This window comes from Anser anser (assembly GCF_964211835.1).
Source record: "Anser anser genome assembly, chromosome: 1".
NCBI classification, from domain to species: domain Eukaryota; kingdom Metazoa; phylum Chordata; class Aves; order Anseriformes; family Anatidae; genus Anser; species Anser anser.
Window position 1 is genome coordinate 80,584,262 of NC_139720.1, and position 24,341 is coordinate 80,608,602.

At 38.4% G+C, this 24,341-nt stretch overlaps 2 protein-coding genes across 8 annotated transcripts in view; one reads left to right on the forward strand and one right to left on the reverse strand.

The window, feature by feature from the left end:
* The window catches only part of LOC310899749 (uncharacterized protein), a 201,242-nt gene that overhangs the window by 13,624 nt on the left and 163,277 nt on the right, over positions 1-24,341 (forward strand). The gene's annotated exons all lie outside the window — the stretch shown is intronic.
* The window catches only part of NTF3 (neurotrophin 3), a 61,112-nt gene continuing 37,612 nt past the window's right edge, over positions 842-24,341 (reverse strand). Inside the window, exon 2 of the mRNA XM_083836549.1 lies at positions 842-2,390. Coding sequence (XP_083692675.1) covers positions 1,596-2,390 — 795 coding nt within the window. The 3' untranslated portion in view covers positions 842-1,595. The remainder of the gene's footprint in view (positions 2,391-24,341) is intronic.

The following is a 24,341-nucleotide window of genomic DNA, read 5'->3' on the forward strand; positions in this document are numbered from 1 at the left end:
TTTCCAGTAGTGAAAATGATATGATTAAAGGCACTCTAGTGCCATGTTTTTGGGTACCCTGATCTTATTTTCATTTGTGATGCTGAACATGTTACAGCAATGAAAGCTGTAATGTAAGAACTAAAGACCACTACAGAGATTTTTTGAAGGGCTGGCATTTTTCAGCCCTGATTGTGGATTAAGATCTAACTAGGCACAGATAACATATGTAGTTCAATTTTAATTCTGTTGATATCCATGACAAGACTCTAATTTACCTTTATGGGAGTAAGATACCATCCAGGACATAGTACAGATAATGTATAATAGGCCATCTCTTTAGGCGGTGTAATTGTTAGTGTCTCCAGTGGAGCTACATGACAATGCAAAAAAATAGTCTGAGGTATATGCAAGTACATCTGTCTGCTCTAAGTAACAGCTCACACCAGTGGGACTGAAGAACTTCATTGTAACTATGGACTACCTGAATTTGAATCACACACACACACACACACACACACATGCACAAGTCCCTATGAAAGGTAACACACACACAAAAAAAAAGTCCCTATGAAAGGTACCAGGTTTGCTGAGCAGTTCTACACATTTTTTCTCTCCATTAAAAGTGGGCAATGAGTTGTCAAGTAGACAAACAGCTTTGTATGGGTGTGTGGCTTTGATATCCATTCCATAATATCATATCTTTGCTAAAATTCTTTAGCCAAGGGCTCTTTTAATGTTAAGACAGCACCAGCTTTTTTTCTAATTTAAAAATTAAAACAGAGAGAAATGATGTAACAATTCAAGCTGAAAATAATAGATTAGTATGAGGAGGAAGAAGTCAATCACAATAAAAACTATATTCTGAAGAAATCATATTTTATGTATTACATTAATGATCAGTTTAGATCGGTTCTTGGCTTCAGTAACTTAGTTACAAATATTTTTTAGATTTATTTTTTTTAATGTTGTTTCTAACTGGCAGCATTAGAAATAGTTGCAAAACAAATGTGCTTCAAAAATGTAAACGACAGTTACTGGACTGTTAGCATTTATTCTGAAATGCTAACGGAGGGAAAATGGTCATTTCATTGGCAAAACTGGCATAACACACAGAAATTGTATTTTACAGCTACTTGATGCCTTTGACATTGACATCAGCTGCAGGCTACAACACATACTTTGGTTCCTTTTCATTTTGGCAGTGAGGAGTCAACACTGCATCCAATTAAATGTGAATGTATAGAGCAAGGGATATAAATATGTACACAACTCTTGACATTGATCTGATTTTTAACAAGTTTACTAAATGACAGTCACTGGCTTGACAATACTGAATGAAGAATACTGATTTTACACAGAATTTACAGTCAGGTTACGGTATGCTGCCAACAAGCAGTGTCACAAACATAGTCTAAAAAAATCTGGAGTTGCCCACAGCAGAGGCACATACCCTTTACTCTTGTTTATTGGGAGAGAAAGCTTATATACTGTAGATTTGCTGAAGTTTAATAAATAAGGTCAACTTATAATATATAAAACAATATAAACATTTATATGCTACATGCATATCATATAATTTAAAGTAATAATTTATATATCAAAGAGATGCAGATTTATGTTCTTCCTATTTTTCTTGACAAGGCGCACACACAGGAGGTGTCTATTCTTATCCACCTCCAGCCTACAAGTTTATTGTTTTCTGAAGTCAGTGCCCTAACATATGTTTGGGATGTCTTGCATTGAGAGTTCCAGTGCTTGTCATCAATGCCTCGGCAGCCATTTTTAACAGGCTTGGCTTCTTTACACCTTGTTTCATAAAAGTATTGCTTAACTGGAGAGTTGCCTGTTTTAATTTCTCCCAGCACAGTTACCTGGTGTCCTCTAATGTCAATAGCAGATGATTTGTCCGTGACCCATAAGCTTTCACTGTCACAAACGGAATATTCCCCTCGATGGCTCTTGTGCTCCGCATACCTTTTCCTCCGAGAGGTTCTGTTCACCACCACTGAATTTCCAATATAATCCTCCATGAGGTACAGCGGTGGTGGTTCCAGCGGTGTGTTGTCACTCAAGAGGACTCGGGGAGAGTTGTAACGTCTCTGCTGCCTTAGGAGATCTGTATCCATTGAGATAACTGGCTGGAAGTCAGATTTCACATTTTCATCTCCATCCATGCCCTGCTGAGCCTCTACTTTCTTCACTGTGTTTTGATAGTTTTCTTTTATATCTACTATCTGCTTAGAAAGCTTGTTTTTCAAAATGTCTGCCTGAATGAGTTTTATAATGAGAGAATTTATTGAATCTTCTGGCAAACTCCTTTGATCCATGTTGGTAGACTGGATGCCACGAAGATAAGAAAGAAATATCACATAAAACAAGATGGACATCACCTTGTTCACCTGTAAGATCTGCAAAGAAAAAGAAAGTCAATATAAAAGCAACTAAATAATGTTTACTAGGCTTTGTAAACATGAAAATTCTAATTTGTTTTAACATGTTTTAACATGTTTTACATCTTATGCAATTTATAGATACAGATAAGCTAAGAATACAACCATTTAATGATTTCTTTTTTCAGGATTTAATCAATCTCTCTTGCACTCTTTAGGATGATCTCACTTTTATTCATTGTTTGTACAGTGGCAGATATTTCAGTTAGTTCCCTTCTCTACAGTGTTAGGTAGCTACTCTTATCAGTGGATAGAGGCCAAGTCACTTTTCCAGAGCCTATTCTGCTGAGTGGTTTAGTTTCAAAATTGCAAGGAGATTAGGCAGAGTAAGAGAGTTTCTAGTGGTATAAATGAAGTTCTGACTTTGGTAAGTGGCCACAATTTATATGTGTTGAAATGTCACGGATCGATCAAATTTCTGTTCATCAAACGTGTTTAAGTTTACCTTAAGAGCATCATCATACACCGAGAAATAACACAGTGTTTCAACAGTGCTTTTTCTCTCATAAGAAAAAGTATTCTTGAGGAAAGAGGACACAGTCTAGCAGCAAAATGGTGTTTCTTATACTTTAAACTTCAGAAAGCAATGGTTAGGATTTGTAATACAAGTGGGAAGTTCAGATAGATCCACAGAACATTTTGTTGTGGCTGTTTCCAGGGCTGGGACCTGTTTGTTATTCTTGTTTTTAATGAAGTTTCTTCATTACATCTTTATGAACTGGAGTGAAACTGACTGTAGGAATATTCATGGACAGAAGGAGCACAGCCCCCTCCCCCAATAAACAAACAAACAAATAAATAAATATACATATCAAATGAACTCAAGACCAAGATTTTGAAAAGATCTAAAAGCCTGCTTTTTCTCTGTAATGTACTTTGTCATGCTCTGCTCTATATGGATTCCTGTAGTGTCCTTCTAATTCTAGCCTCTGAGTATCTTCTAGAAGCTCTTTGGACATTTCTGTCCTGACATTTCAATCCTTCTGTCATACTGTTTGCATACTGTTTGTGTAGTTAAGAACTGTGAACATTTGTCTAAGGAGTTTTTTTATTATTATTATTATTATTTTCCCTTGTGTATTTGCACTTGCATTTAAATGAAACTAATATTTATTGTAAAATACCAAATCATGGAAGCAAAACATTTACTTTGAAACACACCAGTTTTATTGGAATTGTTGCACAAGCAGTGGATTGAAGAAGAAAATATTAAACTCATGTTACAGCACTCTCACACCATGTGGGAAGCCCTGGATGGTATTGTGTGACTCAAAACAGTCTTGAACTTGGTTCTCCTACTCTGCAAACAAGTCTACCATGAGTTAAGCTGCTGGTACTCTGGAATGAAGGCACAGAGTTGCAAAATTGTGGAACAGCTGGAGTTGTACAGCTGGAGTTTTACGAGGAACGGCTGAGGGAGCTGGGGTTGTTCAGCCTGGAGAAGAGGAGGCTCAGGGGAGACCTTATCGCTCTCTATAGGTACCTTAAAGGAGGCTGTAGAGAGGTGGGGGTTGGTCTATTCTCCCACGTGCCTGGTGACAGGACGAGGGGGAATGGGCTAAAGTTGCGCCAGGGGAGGTTTAGGTTGGATATTAGGAAGAACTTCTTTACCGAAAGGGTTGTTAGGCATTGGAATGGGCTGCCCAGGGAGGTGGTTGAGTCACCATCCCTGGAGGTCTTTAAAAGACGTTTAGATGTAGCCCTTAGTGATATGGTTTAGTGGAGGACTTGTTAGTGTTAGGGCAGAGGTTGGACTAGATGATCTTGGAGGTCTCTTCCAACCTAGACGATTCTGTGATTCTGTGATTGTAAGAATCTGCAGGAGATCATCTAGTTCTATCCTCTTGCTCAAAGCAGGGTCAGTTAAAGTAGCTTGCATGGGGCTATGTCCAGTCATTTTTTGAATATCTTTATGGATGGACACTTCAAAACCCCTCTAGGCAACTTGTTCCAGTGCTTGATCATCCTCACAGTAAAACAAAACAAAACAAAAAGCGCCTTATGTTTCAGTAATATTTCATATACTTCAGTCTGTGCCCATTGCCTCTTGTCCTTTCATGGAACGCCCGTAATGGAGTCTGGCTCCATCTTCTCTCCTCCAACCTATCAGGTATTTCTACTCTTTGGTTAGATTCCTCTGAGTTTTTCTCCTACTGGATGAACAGTCCCAGTACTCTCAGCCAGCCTCTCCTCCCTTAATCATCTTTGTGGACTTGTTCCAGTATACCCACGTCTCCTGTACTGGGGAGCCCAGAACTGGACACACCACTCCAGATGTGGCCTCGGTACTGGTACAGAGTTGAGGTGAAGGTTCACCTCCATTGGCCTGCTGGCAACATTTTAGGTACTTTGTGTTTTCCCAGATGAAATTGCAGAGAAATCAGACTTCTTAAACAGCAAATATTCCACTTCAACAAATCACCATTTTCTGTTTAAGAAGGCAAAAAGGAAAAAAAAAAAAAGTTTTACTGGAAAATCCTCTATCAGCTTTAAGCAAAACTTGTTTCAGCAACAGTGAGTCCCCACTTCGTAGTTTAGAACTGCAGCAAAATCAGCGCTACCCTCTGTGGATGTGTGATCTGTCCTTTTATGGACAAGAAATGTGTTTTATCCATTCTCAGTTTGCCACAGTATGAGTTCACCTAAATCTAGACTGTTGCTTGCAGCAAAGTTATGCTTTGAAAAAAAAAAAAAATCTAAGATTTCACTTACCATACAGTTACTGTCATACCTAAATAAATACTAACTTAGTAACTTAGTATAGATGGTTCTCAAAGCCAAGAAAGAGATGAAAAAAAAAAAAAAAGACCTCTTCCTCTGCAATTTGGTCTTCCCTCATTAAATTATTCTCTTTATAAAATAGTAAAAATATTTTAAAACACGTCATTCAGCAGATTTCTTACAGTACTCAGAAGCTAACCTACACAAAGTATGACACAAGGCCACAGAATGGTGAGCAAAGCTCTGACAACACTCGGCTGAAAAGCTGAAAGAATTATTCATGCCAGCATGCAGCTGCATGTAATCACTGGTCTGCTTAGTTTCAAAACTAAGTGGCACTAGCAAAATACACAAGTTGGGGCAGGTGATGAGGTGGGAAAAGTAAGACTGGAGTTCCTGCAGACTCCCTTTAATGTCACGCTAAACACAAAAAGAAAGGGTCAGGGACTTCATAATTAAAGCAGTTCAAATAAACTGTTTTGTGTTTTTGTGTTTTTATTTTTTCTTGTCCATGACAAAACCATGTTAATGGAAAAAATGTTTTAAAATATTTTGCTTAATCTAAAGTAAAATGGTGATTTGGTGGGAGGGGTGTTGAAGTACTCCAAAATTTAACTTGTAGTTTAACGTAGTCTTGGCAGATTATTTACTGCAAAAGTTAAAATGTTTCAGAACCAATCTTTGCAGTTTTTTTGAAATGTATTGGTGTGTAAAATTTGGAAAGAAAATGCAAACATTGGGTAAAAGAGATTACAGTTTTCAGGGGGTTACTCTGAGACAGTTCACCTAGGACGTATATTTAGCTATGAAAATAAGAGGTGTGTTCAGAAATTCCAGTCCATGTATTTAAATTAGATTGCCTTTGAAATCTAGCACTTCAGAATATACTGTAGGCACTACTCTGGCTAGAAAAAATGGACAGTACTGGGAAACTGCAGCTGGTTTATGACTTTGGGTTTGTTTGAGCTTTGTACCTTAAAAGTGTATCGGTTTGTAGGGCTGGGCAATATTGCTTTTGATAAATGACTCTTTGGCCTAAACAGAAATTTGTGCCTAAATTGATAATTTGCAAATTGCTACTTTTTGTTGTTAAAAAAAAATGAAGTGGTAACAAGGAGAGAAAAATGTAAAACATAAAGTGTTTATGTTTTCTTATTTGCAAAACAAATCATTCTGATGTTTCTGGGCATGTTTCAAAATATACGCAATGCAATTCACAAAACAGAAACAGTGCTTACTCATTATCATCCAGGAAGTAAGTTATCTACAGACGAGAATTGCATTCAGAGGCAAGATTTCAACTGAGGTATCCCACCTAAAAGAAGACTGACTTAACTGCCCAGCTCCTGGGGCTTAGACTTGTATGAACATCAGCAGAAGCTACTACAGCACATGAAATATAGTTCTTTCTTTAACCACTTGGTGAAAGGTATAAAAATCCCCCAAGAATTTAGACCTTCACGTAATTTTTTTTTTTCAGTTTTCTCATTATTATTATTATTGAAATTAAACTGATTCATTTCAGGTAGAAAACTATATTTTGTTCAAGCCAAATGTTTTCTACCAAATATTTTCTATTGATGAATATTTTGAGATGTTTTTATTGTTCTTCGATGTTCTTTAAGTGTTCTGTATGTAAATCCCTGAAAAGGTTCATTTTAGGTGTCTTCATAGACTGTTTACAGTCAAGTAAGTGTAATGAATAGTCCTAGAAATGGACACGATACTATTTAAACTACTACAAGAAGTGCAGAACAGATTACTAATTTTAGAGTCTGGGCCCCAAATAGGTGTAGGCAAGCATTTCCATGGCGACATCTGAATAAGAGCTCAGCCCAATAGCACAATCCATAGTTAAATAACAGATTAAGTAGTGTTATTGGATACAAATAGGTAAGATCCTAATTAGTAAGTGCTTCCCATTGCTTTCTGCCTGATACTTGATTGTGCTAGAGTACCTGGCCTCAGCTTCTGTGTTCGTAAGCTGTCAGGTCAGCTGTGACATACGGTCTACTTAACAGTAAGGTGTATCATAGTGCATGATTTAAGTGGATCATCAGTATATCCGATATAACCACATACCCACTTACACCAGTATAATTATCTTACTGTGCATTATCTACTACACACCTGGCCTAGATATTGTGTGATTGTAGAATAATTTAGACATCTCAGTGGGGATCCAGAAGAATTGATCTATTACCTTTTCTGGATTTACATCAAAATGTATCCCTTGTTGACCTACCAGTTTATGGAAAACTCATCATTTGTCTGGGAACTCAATAGTGGCTGAACATAATGGTACATAACTTGACTCACTCTGTGCCTATAGCCTCCCATGTCTTCCAATTCCTTTTCTATTCCATGTATTGGGAGTTTGGGAAGAGTTGCTGTCACACTCCAGGAAGCTATTTTTTCTGAGTTGCTGAGAAGCTTTGGATCATGTTTGCTTTCATGCTATGTTATTCTGTATAGCTTTCTGGATATTTGGGGTATACCTTTGATGCTTCAAGCTACTGCTGAACTCTTGCTAGAGATGATTAAAAAAGATGGGGGGTAGAGGGTACATGATTCTCAAAGCAGCTATTAAATGTGGTCAGAAAACACTCTGTTACGTGAAATTTGGAAAAGTATTAGACATCAAGGTAGGAAGATACTAGTCTCTTCAAGTTGGTCACTTTGCACGGCGTCAGTGCCCCCTTACTCAGACATACTAGCCCAGGTTTCAAAAGTGATTGTAAACTTGTCATCAAGAGCAAAGAAGATCCTTAAAAAAACTAGGATTAGAACTAAGTGACGATTAGATGTTATGAATGGTCTAGAGGATTTATGGGAGCACATACTATGGTATGGTGGGAAAGCTAGCAGCTCCGTGTAGTACAGAGCAAGCTGTTAATGCACTAATCACGTTTGACTTATAGATTGCTGGCATTCATGGCACAGCAGTTAAAAACAAACACTATGGAAAAGAAAACCTGATGCACTGCAAGCGTTCCTTAGTGTAGCTTACTCTATTTTAATGGTTTATATTCCTGTGATGTTGGCAGGGTATTATTGTTATCTAATCTAGGTGTCTCAAGGAAGGTCTAAATTTAGGAGAAGTAAATAAACTTACCTATTGCTTCCATTAAGAAATGAAATCCCCAATAGACTCTGGCAAATCACTTTCCACTCTTTTCAGACACAATGCTTTGCATACTGTTGGGAAGCTTTGTTTTGTTTTGTTTTGTGGTAATTAAAAAAAATAAAATCTGTAATGATTTATTTTGATCAGTCTCTGAACAGTCTACACAGCTGAAAAGCAGAGTGTCATTTAATATGTGCTGTGAAAATGATGAAATCCTAGTACTGTGAGACACTGCCTAAGTATTTACTTTTAAGTCATTGCTGAGAGGATCTGGAATAGAAGCAAAAGTGACTGGTGAATTTTGCATTCAGCATTGAATGCAATATGATTTATGTAAGTAAGCTTGAAGCACTTGGCTCTTTCTGAAAATTTTAAAAGCAGCTTTTGTTCTTCAGACTAAGCAACTAATGATCATTTGTGGTGGCTGACAGCTTATTCAGGCTTTTGCCAAAGATGACAGTGTAATTATTCTCATTGCTTGCTAAGCACTGTTTTCACAAACTCACAGAAAGCAACTAGTAGCAGAGTGTCCTGTTGATTCCCTCATCCTAATAGCTTTGTTGAGAAGAAATGCAATCCTTTCCTTCTGTTCTTCAGGAAACAGTGAAAATGTACAGAATGAAAAACATCACTGTGTTATGAATATTCAGATGACAGGAGGTGGAATATGAAATAATTGTGCACTAAATTTTGCCCCATATTTCAGAATAGTAATTGACTATTTTACAATATGTGCCTGTAGAAGGATTTATTAAGGTAGATTGCTGTGGAGTGGTGAGTGCCCCAAGAGATGTTATGACCCTCCTGAACATTTCCACTTCTCAAGACAGAGAAATTTCAACACATACAGTTTCAAGCTAAAGCTTTCACAAGAGCCAGACCCATTATATAGTGGTAAGTATCCCCGCCTGTCACGCGGGAGACCGGGGTCCTGTCTGAATTTAAGAAGAGATTGGACTGTGAGATTTAAGAAGAGATTTAAGAAGAGATTGGACTGTGCACTTAGTCACATGGTCTGAACTTTTGGGTAGACCTGTGCGGTGTCAAGAGTTGGACTTGATGATCCTTAAGGGTCCCTTCCAACTCAGGATATTCTATGATTCTATGATTCTATGATTCATTAAGATGCCTAAGAATTCAGAGACAAAATCAAGTGGGACTGTGTTATGGCAGCTTTTAATGTTAACCCTCCTATCCTCAGAGCCAACCAAACTATAAGCTACAGTGAAAGAATTTGAAGACAATGCATTCCTCTTGCAGATGGGCTGGGAAATGGGGAAGCACACCATACCTGAGGAAGAAGGACCATAGTTTCTTACAGCCCCACAGCAGGTCAGTTGCTTTTAATCATTCATTACTCAGGGCCATTTTCAAGAGAGGACACATCTGAGCACTGAGCTCCAGTAAAACTCCAGTGAAAGGTATAGACCTAATCTCTTATGGAAATGGAGTGCAGCCTACTGAGTCACTGACATTTCCTCTTTAAATAGCAAGACAGTTGTACACCCAAGTATGAAAATTCATCTGCATTTTGAATAAATATACATTGCTATTTATGATTAAAGTTGTGACCATGACCCAACAGTCATTACAGAAAGCTTACCCAACTGGTGACAGCTTTCTGAGGGACAGTTTTGTGATAATAAGTCTTGCTGTGAGGGGTAAACTGGTTTCTGAACAGTGAAAGGCACTGTGTAGAACTGCAACAATCTTGGCTCATTTCAGATACAGCTGATTGCAATGGCATGTGTGTCCACATGTGAACTTTCCACAAACTTATCTTTTAGGAAATCAAAATGTGATCACTTCACATGTACCTGCCCACTTCCAAGAGAAAGGTCAGGAGCAGTTCTTCAGTGCTTACCTCATTTTATTTGGAACAACAGCCGCTTCTCACACCTTGTGCGATGTTATTAGGTGTTGGTCCTGTACCTTCTTTCCCTGCCACTGACATAGTCTGGAGTTCAGGGCATTCAAGACTTCCCAGAGGCTTTTGACACTCCCCAGCATCCTCTAGCAATCCCATCAAGAGATTTGACTATTACTAATGTCTGGTACAGTATCAACTGCACTAGCTACACCTCCAAGTCTGTGATTGACTACAGAAGCAGGAAGACATTTCCTCAGACTAAGTTAGGTCTTTTTCTATTTTAATTTCTTTCCTCACTAATATTTTTGTGACATACTGCTTATACCTGTCTGTCTCTGCCCAGACTGCCACAGTATACTTTTTCATTAACCTGCTGAGTAATTCTGTGTATTGAGAAAGTTAGGGCAACAGTTTAGGAAGCTGGAATCCTGATCCCTGTGATTTATTGGAAAGGTTAGTCAAGTCAAAATCTTTGTTCATGACTTTCTACATCTGCAAAATAAGGAACCCCATGGAATGATATCGGTGTTTTGTTACCCTATATATATACTCTGACATCCTTTGCTTTCTCCCTCAAAGAGCTGGCTGTTTTTGCCCTGCTAAGACAGCACAACTAAAGATTTCCTCTCTCCACACAAAGCATGACAGCATTATAGTATAATCCCTGCACACTATGTGGGAGATGCCTGTCCGTTTTGAGAGTAATGAGGCATCTTAACAAATATATTTCCATAAATGTTCCAAGAGTAAATCATCCTGTTTTCTTTTACCATTCTTATGACACTGATATTTGAGCACTCTGAAAGCATTTATCTTGGTTCATACAGACAAAGTAGAAAGGGTGCTCGTTCCCGTTTTTAAGGGACTGGAAACAAAGAAGTCAAAAGTTGTTTGCAAGGTCATACAGGTATCCTGCTGCAAGTTGGGAAACAGACCATGTGTTTTCATGTTGCACTGCCTGGATTACGAAAGCCCATCTGGAATGTTGTATGGGAGTTTGGTCGATAGATGACAAGCATGAAATGCAACGAAACAAAAGCAATGTCATCTGAGAAGAGCAATCAGCCACATCTTAGTCATGACAAAGAATTAAAGCTGTAGTTGGGGTAAACAATTTCTGCAAAAGTATTTCTACGAATTATTCACTGTGTAGCTCTGAAAACTGTCCAAAGTAACAAGAAATCTAAAGGTCAAATCCTTAGTTAAATCAATAAATTCCAATGACTTGACTAGACTGGTACTAATTTTGCAAACACAGAAGATTATTTTTTTTTTTTTTAGAAGTCATTTGAAAAAAAATAGAAAGCACCAGAACTGAATCATGGTGGTGGATAATATAGGCTGATAAAGTCTTTTCATTACTGATAGTTAATAGCAGCAAGGCCAAGCTGCAAACAAATTAAATTTGCAGCTGAATTGGGAGGGCATGCGAACAGCAGCGAGCAAAGAGAAATGCAGTTTCTGCTTGGGAGACAGAGATATAAAACATTGGCAGGAAATTATAACATGAAAGTCAAATTAGAAATTACAAATTTGTACACTGGCAAAATAATCAGGGGAAAATAAATTTAGGAAGGAACAATATCTGATCAGACCCAGGATTAATCAAAATAAATAAATTAATTAATTAATAAATAAAGAGCAGGAAAAGTGACTAGAAAGATTGTATAACTTGACCTTTGAGGAAATTGCCTTGAACGTGCAAGTCTTTGTTATGAGCTGACAAAAAGGGCATGATAGCAAACCCAGTGCAAAGATCTGGAAAGTTTAAGCATTGGTGAAAGCAAGCATTCACTCTAGGGTGGGGCAAAGGAGTGCAGGAAAAATGGGATTATACTGAGGAAAGGGAAGTTAGGCTAATCATCAAAAGCAGTTCTCAAACTCTGCAAGATGTTTATAACAAGCCCAAAGCCACACCAAAGAGGCTTGGTTTCATGTTTCGCTACAGCCCTGAAACTCCATCTAGTCTCTGTTTTTTAAAAAAAAAAAAAATGTTTGAAGATTCATTAACCTTTCAAGTCAACCTGGACCTACTTTGGCTCAACCAGGGTTGATTAATTGTTTTGTATTAAAGTCAGGCAACAGTTCCTGTTCCTCCTACTTTTGTCAGAGAGATGCTTTGAGGAATTAAGCTCTCTGTAACTAAAATTGAGAGCAGTCTTCCAGATGAGGATCATGCCTTTCACCTCCCCATAGTTCTGAGAGGTTCAAATCTGGCCTCATAACATTGCATGATTATATTTTGGTGTATGCTCCTGGAAAGGGAAAAGGAAGGCATGGAAAGGGTTAATGTGAGGCGGTCCACATTTACAATAGATTTCTCTCATTGTTCTATTTTTAAATGCCAGAGATAGGGTTTGTCTAATTTGGTGGCTGACAAAAAAAAGGGAAAAAAAAAAAAAGGGAAACAAATCTCAGATTATCAGAATTTTTCCCCTCTTCTGCTAGACTATAAAAAAGTGTTTTTCTAGAGACCCCACAAAGTAGGATGTGAGGTAGAAAAATATCTCAGGTGTTTTTACATTTACATTCCGACTAGGCAAATCATTTAAATTTAAAATTATTTTTTCAAGATTATTGAGAGATTTTCAAAGTTATATATATATTTTAGATTGGATTTTCTGATGTTGAGAAACTCAGAAGCAAAACTTTTTCAAACTGAATTCAAAATCAATGTTTTGCTGGATTTTACATTGAAAACAAAAGTGGCTTTTTGTTTTGTTTTGTTTTTTTTGTTTTTTCTTAAGCTGAAACCTTCCTCTTCCATCTTTTAAAATATTTTCTGATTTATTTTTTTCTTTTATGAAGTAAGGAAAATGGTTAAATCAATAAAGCAAGCAGAAGAAAACAAGGGTACAGCTCCAAAAATGTTAGACCCTCAATATGAGAAGTTCCAGATCCCTAAACCTTTTTTATGGGTACAGGTAGAGCTCATATCCAAAAGGCAAAAGAGATATAGGAAATGATAGTTAGAAGTAAAATGACCTTTTATTTAGTTTGAATAAAAATTCATGAATAGAATCTGAGATGCTTCTTTAGGTTGAGAGAGAGAGAGAGGGAGAGAGAGAGAGCATCTCACCTGTTTTATGACAGCTCTTCTGTGACCCTTGAGTGCACATTTGCCTGGAGAGCAGGAAAACTATTGGGGCAACTGGACCTTTCAAGGTCCATTCAAATCTGCTAGGTACCTTTTACTTAGAAGGAACAGCACTGCTGCTCAAGAGCTTCTCCCAAGCACTGAATATGAGCCTTGCTGCACTGCTGCATGTAATGCAGTGCCACCATGGGTGCTCTTCATGGGACTGGGACCGGGGCAAGCCATTGCACAAGAGACTTGGTGGGGAAGCCCCATTTCATTTTATCCAAAACTGCACCTGTGCTTGCTTTGCAAAATCCCATGACTCCTGGTTGCTTTGAAGCTGTACAGAAATAGATCCTTGGCCACTTCATGAATCAAAGTTCACTTACTGAATCACCTCTCTCTGTTCCTCAAAGGATCATAAACCTCCAAACAGAAAGTCTTGCTAGATATGCAGGTGCAAAATTTTTGTTGCAGATGTTGTGAAGGCAGGAGTTCTTAAGGACAGGGGTCCAGGCCTAATCAAGATATTTAAAACTACCAGTAAGAACTTATTGAATTCAGCATGAATTGGACTAAGCTTTTGCACAGTTTTGTTAGGCATTGGAATGGACTGCCCAGGGAGGTGGTTGAGTCGCCATCCCTGGAGGTCTTTAAAAGACGTTTAGATGTAGCCCTTAGTGATATGGTTTAGTGTAGGACTTGTTAGTGTTAGGACAGAGGTTGGACTAGATGATCTTGGAGGTCTCTTCCAACCTAGACAATTCTGTGATTCTGTGACAGTAAGGGGTGCTGGGAATGACAATGTGGCTACAGACAGTTGCTGTCTGATCCTTGATCTATTATACATGTAGAATCAGAATCATAGAATCATAAAGGTTGGAAAGGACCTCCAAGACCATCTGATCCAACCATCCACCTACCACCAATATCACCCACTAAACCATGTCCCTAAGTACCACATCCAACCTTTTCTTAAACCCAGGGGTGGTGACTCCACCACTTCCCTGGGCAACCCATTCCAATGCCTAACTACTCTTTCTGAGAAGAAATTTCTACTAATTTCCAACCTGAACTTCCCCTGGCGCAACTTGAGGCCATTCCCTCTAGTCTTATCACTAGTTATCTGCGAGAAGAGGCTGACCCCCAGCTCCCAACACCTTCCTTTCAGGTAGTTGTAGAGAACAATAAGGTCTCCCCTGAGCCTCCTCTTCTCCTGACTAAACAACCCCAGTTCCCTCAGCCAGTCCTCATAGGACTTGTGTTCCAGGCCCTTCACCAGCTTCGTAGTCTTTCTCTGGACGTGCTCCAGGGTCTCAATGTCTTTCTTGCACTGAGGGGCCCAAAGCTGAACACAGTACTCAAGGTGTGGCCTCACCTGAGCAGAGTACAGGGAGATGATCACCTCCCTGGTCCTGCTGGCTACACTGTTCCTGATACAAGCCAGGATGCCATCAGCATTCTTGGCCACCTGGGCACACTGCTGGCTCATGTTCAGGTGAGCATCAACCAACATGCTCAGATTCTTTTCCTCTGCACAGCTTTCCAGCCACTCTCCCACAGGCCTGTACCATTGCATGCGGTGGTTGTGACTAAAGTGCAGGGCCTGACACTTAGTCATGTTGAACCTCATCCCATTGCCCATTGATCCAACCTGTCCAGGTTCCTCTGCAGGGCCTTCCAGCAGATCGACACTTCCCCAACTTGCTGTCGTCTGCAAATTTACTGAGGGTGCAATCAATTCCCTCATCCAAGTCATCAATAAAGATATTAAAGAGGATGGGTGCAACACCAACCCCTTCGGAACACCACTAGTGACCAGTCTCCCACTGGATTTAATACCATTCACCACCATTTTCTAGACTGGCCATCCAGACAGTTTTTAACCCAGCAGAGTGTACCTGTCCAAGCTATGGGCTGCCAGATTCTCCAGGAAAATACTGTGGGAGACTGTGTCAAATGCTTTGCTGAAAGTCTAGGTAGACTACATCAACTGCCTTTCCCTCATCTACCAGGCAGGTCACCTGGTCATAGAAGGAGATGAGGTTGGTGAGGCAGGACTTGCCTTTCATGAACCCATGCTGGCTGGGCCTGATCCCTGGATATCCTGCACATGCTGTGTGATTGCATTCAAGATGACCTGCTCCATCACCTTTCCTGGCACTGAGGTCAGGCTGACAGGCCTTTAGTTCTCCGGGTCCTCCTTACGACCCTTTGATGGGCATGTAGCATGCAACTGAAGTGTTTGTTTCCAGATCATAATGAGAAGTGAGTACTGCACTATATAATTAATATCTCTTTCATGGTCATAGCTTGCTTGTAACCAGACTAGAATGATATTTTTAAAGTCGTTCTCAGAGAAAAAACAGTCTTAATTTCTGATAAAATACAGGGAACTGTAGATTAAAAGTTTTTTTCTTTGCATAAAATTTAAGCCTGTAGATTAAAAATAGCTTGTGTGCCTAAAATCTTGTCTACTCTGTCAAGCTACATTAACTGGTCTAATATGTGAGATCACCTCTTGCAACAACTTTGCATAATTTTACCCTGTGAAATCTTGATGGCTCTCCTTGAACAGCTTCCAGATAGAGACCACCAAATCCTTCTTGTACAAGGAAGTTTACAAGTATAATGTTTGCCCATGAGTGTTTTTCCCCATTGCGTCAGAATCTTTAAAAAAGCCATTGCCCATTTAGAGAAAAAGTCATTTTACTAATTGGCATTACTCTATAGCAAACTGTTTACAAGTAGGTCTGTCCTGAGGGTAACTGTTCTGGTAAATCTAGCTGCTCTGCATTTTTTTCCTTGTAAAAATTTGCCTGAAGTGGAGCTTCACTTATGAATCCCCTAGTTCATCAATGTTCATATGGATAAAATTTCCAGTATGCATTTCTCCTCGAGACATGGAAGTTTTCTAATTTTAACTCTCAGTTAACACTCTGCAGTGAGCTTGACTATATTTAGGGGTTAGTGCTCAAGAATGGTGTGAGTATTCTGGTCCCAGTCTAGCTGAGTGTATGTTTTTTAAGCTTGTGTGTTGCCCTATTGAAATGCAGTGATTGCTTCCATGTTAATCCCATAGCTGAATGCTTTGCTAAACTGCAACCAAACTGTCTGCTAATTTGCAGAATTGAGGCCTCCCTTCTGTAGTCAAAGTGTGATATCTGTGTTCTATTTTGCTAACACAAACACCTCTGCCAGGTCCAAAACTCCTCTAAAACCTGCTTTCTTTTTTGGAAAGCACATTGGTTTTTCTTATCTTTCAGTCCAGATGCCATTTTGCTGTTGATGCAAAATGTCTTCCCTTCCCCCCTCCTTCTTGCCAAAAATCTTTGAAAGAGGAATTTTAGAACTGGGAATGCTTTAGCACATGCTGTCTGCTGCCAGGCATCTGATCTCCAGATATTTGATAGAAAAGTAAGGTTTTAAACTGGGCATGGAAAGGAGACAAATGAGATGTACAGCAGCTGGCTTAAATAATGGTCTTGCCTCTCCTTATATCCTTATACAGGCAATAGCTAGGGTGTTTTTTTTTGTTATTGTTTGTTTGTTGTTTTTTTTAGAAAACAACTTCTTACTGAAGAAATTCTAGTTATGAAACATTTTGTCTGTAGAAGGGCAGGAATAAAGTAACATTAAGGTTATGGGAACTAAAAAGCAGAAAAAGTAATGTTTTTAGTAGAATTTTTTTCACCTCTAATCTAATGCACACCTTACAAATTTCATAAAAGAATACTTTTGATGTATGATCACCACAAGGATTAGTTACATCACTGGAAAATGGACTCACAGGTTAGATAAGAGCTATGGAGGAGTAGCATACTCTGTTTATGAAGAATCAGGCGTTCATTGCTGTCACAGGCAAGAAATCATTCTTGAATGCATAAACACCACTGCAAGAATGGATGCTGTTTGCATGAGTTCTAACCGAGGGTAAGGGAAGGCTTTTGGCTGTCTTATTGCAGGCACGGCAATTCTGCAGTATTAAGCTTTTTTTCATAAATAAGAATGGCTTTGATGAGCAAGTGCTTTTACCATAGTTTTACAGTTTGGAAAATGAAGCCCAGACAGGTTATGTGACTTGTCCTAAGCCATGTGAGAAGAGTGGGGTTTCAGAGCTTTCTCTCACGAGGTTTAGGCTATGGTTGGTTCTACTTGCTGAACCAGCCTCTTCCTTTTGGTTCTTCCCAATACACATCACCTCCTTTCTGCCTCACACAAAGTCTGTTGAATCAGCTGGCCAAAATGAGAAGCGCTTCTATGTCATATTTCTTCCCATTGAAGTGATAGCAAAGGGAAACAGTCCTTACTCTAGTGAAATCAGAGGTAATTGGGAAGCAAGAGGATAGAGGATAAATGATCTGGAAAACATTGCCAAAGGTGTCTAAGTCTGGATCATGTCGAAGATTTCAAGTGCCTTCAGGAAATAAAAATAACTTGGAATCAGCCTTAAAAAAAGAAGCAGGGCAATGCAAATCAGCCATAACAGTTCAGTAGTTTTCCCCAGGCACCAACAAATCAATCAAGGGAGAGATTTTTAATTCTGCATATACAAAAAGCTTGGTCCTAGACTTCAATTTGCACAGTAGATATCCCTGATTAAAAAGGAGCCAAATGTTGTTGTGCTTCAGGAAGTGGGAGAATTAGGGATGCTTACTTTGGACGACAGTATAACCTTACAGTGTAGCCTATACAAGGAGAGATGCACAGCTGCATCTCCCCAGGAGCAGAGTACAGAATATGTTGTGAGTCAGAATCACAGTTCCTGCCTATCTTCCCTCCACCACCACACACTCCCTTTGCTCTGCTACAAAAGTCAATTACTTCATCTTTTTTTTTTTCTTTTTTCTTGTTTCACAGAGCAGTTTACTCTCCCATGCTCCCAGCCAGCTACTTTGGCTAGCAAGGAAGGGGAGTGGGGTGAAGTTTGGTCTCTTTGCACTTCTGTCATCTTAACACCCCTTCTCCGCCCACTTCCTCCTAGCAGGGAGTATTGGGTGAGCAGCCCCTGCTCTCCTCAGTGCAGGCAGAGTTGCAATAAGCATGCTGAACTTGAATAGCCATGGGAGCTGAGTTGTAGGGGAGAGGGAGGGATACTTCTTTCTCTCTCTTGTACTCCTATCTGACTAGTTACTGGCCCTGGCAATGTGTGGTGAGTTTAACCCAGCAAACATATTCTGTACATATTCAGAGTTAAAGGCCCATGTTAAAATGATACTGGATATTACCAGTGCTAGAAATTGGGGGACCCATGTTCACTGAAACCTGTGAAAGGCCAGCATCTTCCTAACCTGATCTCAGTCCATTACTAGAAAATATGGAAAGGAGCCCATTGCAAAAACAAAACAAAACAATCACATCCTTAGGAACTTTGGGGAAGCAAACATATGTAGAAACTCTTTACTAAAGGTAAGAGGTCAGTCAATGTTTTGAGATAACTGGATGCGAAGGGGATAGTAAGTTCTTAGGCCTTTTTGACAGTGGGAACACAAAGACGTTTGCTGGGCTACAAGAAGGAGTGTAAGTTTTTCCCAAAGGAAGGCAACTTTACCTGTGGTTGACACTGATGAAAAGGCCACACATACTCAGGAAATATCTTACCCTCCCAGAAAAAGGCAAAAACATACACATAATCTCTTTTCTATCCCATGCTCCCATTTTCTCACTGTAAACCTACATCTCTGGGTCGAAAGCACATCAAGCCTCAGAAATTTCTTCCTTGACCATGTCATGAATGCCTCTCTCTTGTTGTTGTAAATACTGGGGGCACAGTCTGTGATTTCAAGCTTTCAGTTTAGCTTCAGTCTAGACAGAGTTGAGTGGAAAGCAGAGGAGAACATGGCAGGTGAAGACTGATGGATTCAAATCATCTGGAGTATGGGACTCAAATGTATGTGCAGAGGTAGGATTTACAAGGAAAATACTGTGTTAGAGTTATTTAGGAAAGATAGGAGATATTTTGGGACTGCTAGAAATTAAGTAAAATTGAAAATAATATCTATTTTAAATTATTAAATAGCATTATATTTGAAGACAATTTTGTATATGCAACTCTTAAAAATTAAAGCTCAGAGGCCAAATTCTGCTTTCAGTCATGCAGAAAGCAAGTGACTGTAGTAGACTCAGTTGCATATAACTGAGGTCATAATCTGGCATAGTGTCTGAGCTGGCTCAGTTTTCTATTAAGCTAATGTCAGTAGTAGTAAGCTGTTATGAGGAAATCCAGTAGGGAATGGGTCAGGTGTTAATGTTTATAATCAACATGATTCCAAATAAATTGGAGGAATTAAAAAAAAATGCTGTGTTTTCTGTTTTAAGTTGCTTGTTCAGACTTAAAATAACTCTACTGACCTGAGTGATGCTGCTTAAGATTTATTGTTGTGTAAGTTAGGAGAGAATATGACTATGTGTTTAGAAGACCTTTCCATGTCAGATCTCTAGAAAAGTGAAGCAAGGAAGCATATGGAAAGTTCTGAAAGGCCTTCTTGTCCTCTTTTCTGTGTTCTATATGAATAAGCTGAAACCTAGATCTACATTTCTCCAAATTGATTCATTTCCCTTAAACTCGTGGAAAACTTGTGTGTGTGTGTGTTCTGATGGTCGACAGCTATGTGGGAAGAAGAAAATAACATTATTGTAAGAAAGGTGGCTAGTTTCTCTACACTCTAATGAAAGAAATACCTTAAAATGCAAGTATCATCCCTCAAAAATATGTTGTAATTGCACTGCCTTCTTCCTACCAGGCAATTCTTCGCAAAGAAGGCAAATATTCATCCTTATGTGTGCTAAGGTGTCTTTGTATTAGGTGATGTAAGTCTTCACTGCTATGAATTCATCCATTCTGAGGCTGTGATTGAAATCTGTTTTCTCATACAGGTTGAAGATGAGAAGTTGCAATTTTGAAAATCTTTTCTGCCTTTTTTTTTTTTTTTTAACTTAGGTTAGTTCTTGCATCTGTCTTAGAGCAGTACTTTATAGGTTAGCACTTGATATATAATAATCAAAGAAGTACTGCACCTCTTTAGCCCAGTATGTAATGCAGGAGACAAGAATCTGAGAGCAGGCAAACATCCACTTTGTTTAAGAATTTGTTCAAGGAACTCAAGTACAGCAAGATAGGAACAGTCATGCTATCACAAAGTGTCTCATGACATTCTTGCCAGTGTCGTATTCTACAAAGACCAAGCCATGTGAACAGTTTCACAATGGGACATTTTTCCAGAAATGTAAAAAGAAGCAAAGTGTCCATTTTGTACTAAAAAAATTTCACACTCATAAAACTTCCAGTGAAAGCAATAGTGAATAAAAAGAATAAAAACTCTAAAACATTGCATATTGAAAAAAAATGCATAGCCATTAACATTTTATTACTTCTTTTCCTCTGTGCTCTGGGAAGGCAACATAGCAGCCTTTCTAATGAAAACAAAACAAACAAAATCCTACAAACTACACAGCTAGGAAGGGGGAGAAAAGAACAAATAATGCTCATTGTAATTTCCCTTCAGACTCCAGATAATGGTTGGCTACTCTTAATAAATGAATTTATAAATAAAGAGGAATTGTATTCCTTTTGATGCTTCTCTGGTTGGGAATTTCTTTATGTAGTTCCCTTTCGTTTTCTCTTTTGAAAAAATCGAAGCTCCTTGCTTTAGTTACTCTTTAGGGTAACTTGTTCCATATGTCACATAGCCTTTGTATGAAATAGTTTAGAGCAAATTCTCCTTACATCCCCGTGCCCTAATTTTAAGGTCTTACTGCTGTGAAGGACTAATCTGGATCAGTTTGACCAGACCCTTCTATTTAATAAATGTCATTTAACTCACAACATTTTTCCCCCTTTTCTGTAACAATAAACCCAACCAAATATTTATTTGTACGTGTTGCTATTATAAACTCCCTTAAATTCTAGAGCTAATTGAACAGTGCTCTCCGACTTAGTTCATTATTATACTAATTGATTTCATTCAAGTGCATTTTTAAAGTAATTGAACACAGAAGCTTATTATCTTATTTTTTCTTAGTTGCTTTTCTCTACAGTTGATGCCAAAGAGGATTTTTTTTGTTTGTTTGTTTAACAGTGGCTTTCCAAGTTTTGTTGTTGTTGTTGTTTTGTTTTGTTTTTATGCTTTGCATAACTTCTTTTCCTGGGCTGATACTCCCTTTGATAGTTTTTTTTTTTCCCTTTTTCTTTTTCTTGGAATAAATTGCATTTAACATCTTCACAAACATCATCTTCTTTATGCCTTCCCATGAGTCTTCTGTGTAAGAAAGGTATGTACTTAAAATTGTCCAGACTGTTCAATGTATTTACCGGCTAGTTCAACTTGGTGGTCCTTGTACCTCACCTCTAACACTAGTTTAGACTGGAGGAAACTCCATTGTGCAAACTAAGCACTAATTGTGTAATGATTAGTGCAAACTAAGCATGAATGACAAAAGAGGGCCATGCCCCTTCTAATTCTATTCCTCAAATATTCACATTCTTCAAATACTCAGATTTATATTCCTGCCCCAACACTTTTCTGTCTTTTCACTGGTTTAAATTGCTTGCTATCAACTGTGCATGTTCTACAGGTGGCAAAGAAATCAAATAAATGGTTTTAGAATAGACTGACTGGAAAAGCTACACCAGTTCATCTAAGAAATTTTGACTGAATCTATCTCAAAAAATGTATTGGTTTATAGCAGAACCATTCAGGGACTGCACTACTGACTCTCACCGTCAACACAACCATATGGGCACAAGTCTTTGACTCTCTGAATCTGTCACATGGCAAAAATGAATTTTACTCTTTTAGTCTGCTTTGCCTGTGGAATGTAGCTATTATCCATAAAAAGCATGAAAATGCCTCTGGCAGTGGTTGCCTACAAAAAGTACTAGGCTGATGAAGTCAGCTTGGCAAAAACTCAGCTGTAGGTCCAGGCCAGATGTATATTAGAGTTTTTCCTATATAGATCTTTGAAAATCTTACTAAGAGGTACAGATGAGCATGGGCTGTATCACTGCATAAGCCTCATGTGTTAGAGAGACTGCCAGAAATTGAGATGAGCTATGTGTTACTAAGACATGAAGAAAAACACTTCTGTTTTTGCCCCATTATCCATGTTTTTGCCTCAGGGTCTTTGTAGCACACAACTGCTATTTTGTTCTTTCTGCCACATCCCTGGCTCCTCCAGATGTCTACTCCATCAATAGTCCTGAGCAAGGGCAGAGAAAGTCCCTTTCTACTATCTCTGCAGAATGGCTTCTAGAGGAAAGTGTAGGATCTCAAAAACATGGGCCTCTCTTCCCATGCTGGTAAGCAGATATTCTCTAACTCCAGAGAAGTTCCTGAAAAACTTAGCTCCAGATACGCAAAGGAAGACAGGCTCTAAATGCAGAAAATTAAGCAAATTAACAGGGAGAAATTGAGATATGTACTTCTACTCCAGCTCCTGAACGGGTGTATAGTCGCTTACAGTTCTGCAAAGCAGAGATGGTGTTTTTTAAGGTGTATAAAAGAAACTGGTGTTAGAATCTTAGTTACCTGTACAGGAACTTTTCTGGTAGAGGGGGGGGTAGTCTGACATCCCCTCAAACATGATTTCAGATGTACCATTTCTGTAGTGCTCAGGAATTCTGCAAGTAATGCTTTTGAATGCAAACTGATGCTCCGGCAAAGCTAAAGAGCAAGAAGTAAAAGTTTGCTTCAGAATCTCAGTTTTGAGTTCAGCATCCCAGGATACAGAGACCCTGTGCTTTTATTTAACACTTTAATTTTAACTGTGTAATGATCAGCACAAAAGGCTTTTTGGATATTTCTGTTCTGTACCATTATCTTGTTTTATTTCTACAGGACATTTGATGCAAAACACTTCATGGAGGCTGAGGAATTCTGTCTTGACACTCAGTAAAAGTGTCTACAGCAAACCTAACTTCTCTATGTAGAGTATAGGACCCTGTTAACCTGCTTAAACCCTGAAGAAAGCTTGCTTCACTGACCTGTCTTCTTTAACGTAATGTAACATTCTACAAATGTGTTTTACAAAAGTAGAATATGTATTTGAAAAAAAAAAAAAGACAGAAAGAAAAAAAACCTACCAAATCAGAGTAAAGCCATGTACTCTGCTGATGAGGACAGTATAGGAACCTATATTGAGTAGAATTGTACATAGAGAGGAAAATTAAATCAAACATGTAAAACAGAACAAATAAACAAAGCAACTGTTAGTTTCCTCTTAGATCCAAGTCTTGGGACTGCAAAAGATCAAAAATGCTTTAAATCACCAGAGCATATTTCAGTTACAAAGATAAAATGAAAAGCTTTTTGAAACATTATTTAAAATTTAGAGGAGAGGAATCTCAAAAGCTGAAGGAGTCTCAAAGAACTAAAAGTTATGGCAAGAAAAAGCATGAGTCAATGTCAGAAAGTTTAGAAGTTGACCATCTGAAAATATTTTGCATTCACCAAATCAAAACTGCTTGCTTGACTTGAACGTTACAAGAAATAAACAACAACAATATTAAAATGTTTAGAAACACAAGTTGTCTATTTATTTGAAGTGAATAGGATTTCTATCCACATGGTTTGAGTTTGACTGGACTTCTCTGATTCATAATGCTTTCTGGAATTTGGGAAGTGTGGAATGCATGGTGTGGCTGCTGTTACAAAGTGAAAATCTCATCTGATTGTTAGATAGTAGCAAATCAATAGTCTGAAGAATAGTATCATTATGGTGGAATCATAAGAATTAATAATATTGTTCAAAAGACATGAGGGATAAGTATTTAAATGTCTTGGAAGTTCTTTTTGTCTGACAATACAGGCACCTAGATTTTGCCTAGATGGCCAGATAATAGCATAGGATCACTCATGTTTGCATCACTGTGAAGATCTGGCCCTTATCTGTAAGCACTGCAATGCTTTATGAAACAGTATCACCCACAGAAGAAAGAAAAACCTTGACTGTAAAACCATCATGTGCCAGGCAGGAAATGTTTCATGGTTTCATACCTGTACATTTTTTCACCAATTCTGAGACTCACTACTTTATTTCTTCATTAGAATTTTCTTTTAATTTATTAAAATTATCTCTTCTCCTCCCTCCTACCCTTCTTTGCTCTACTCCTAG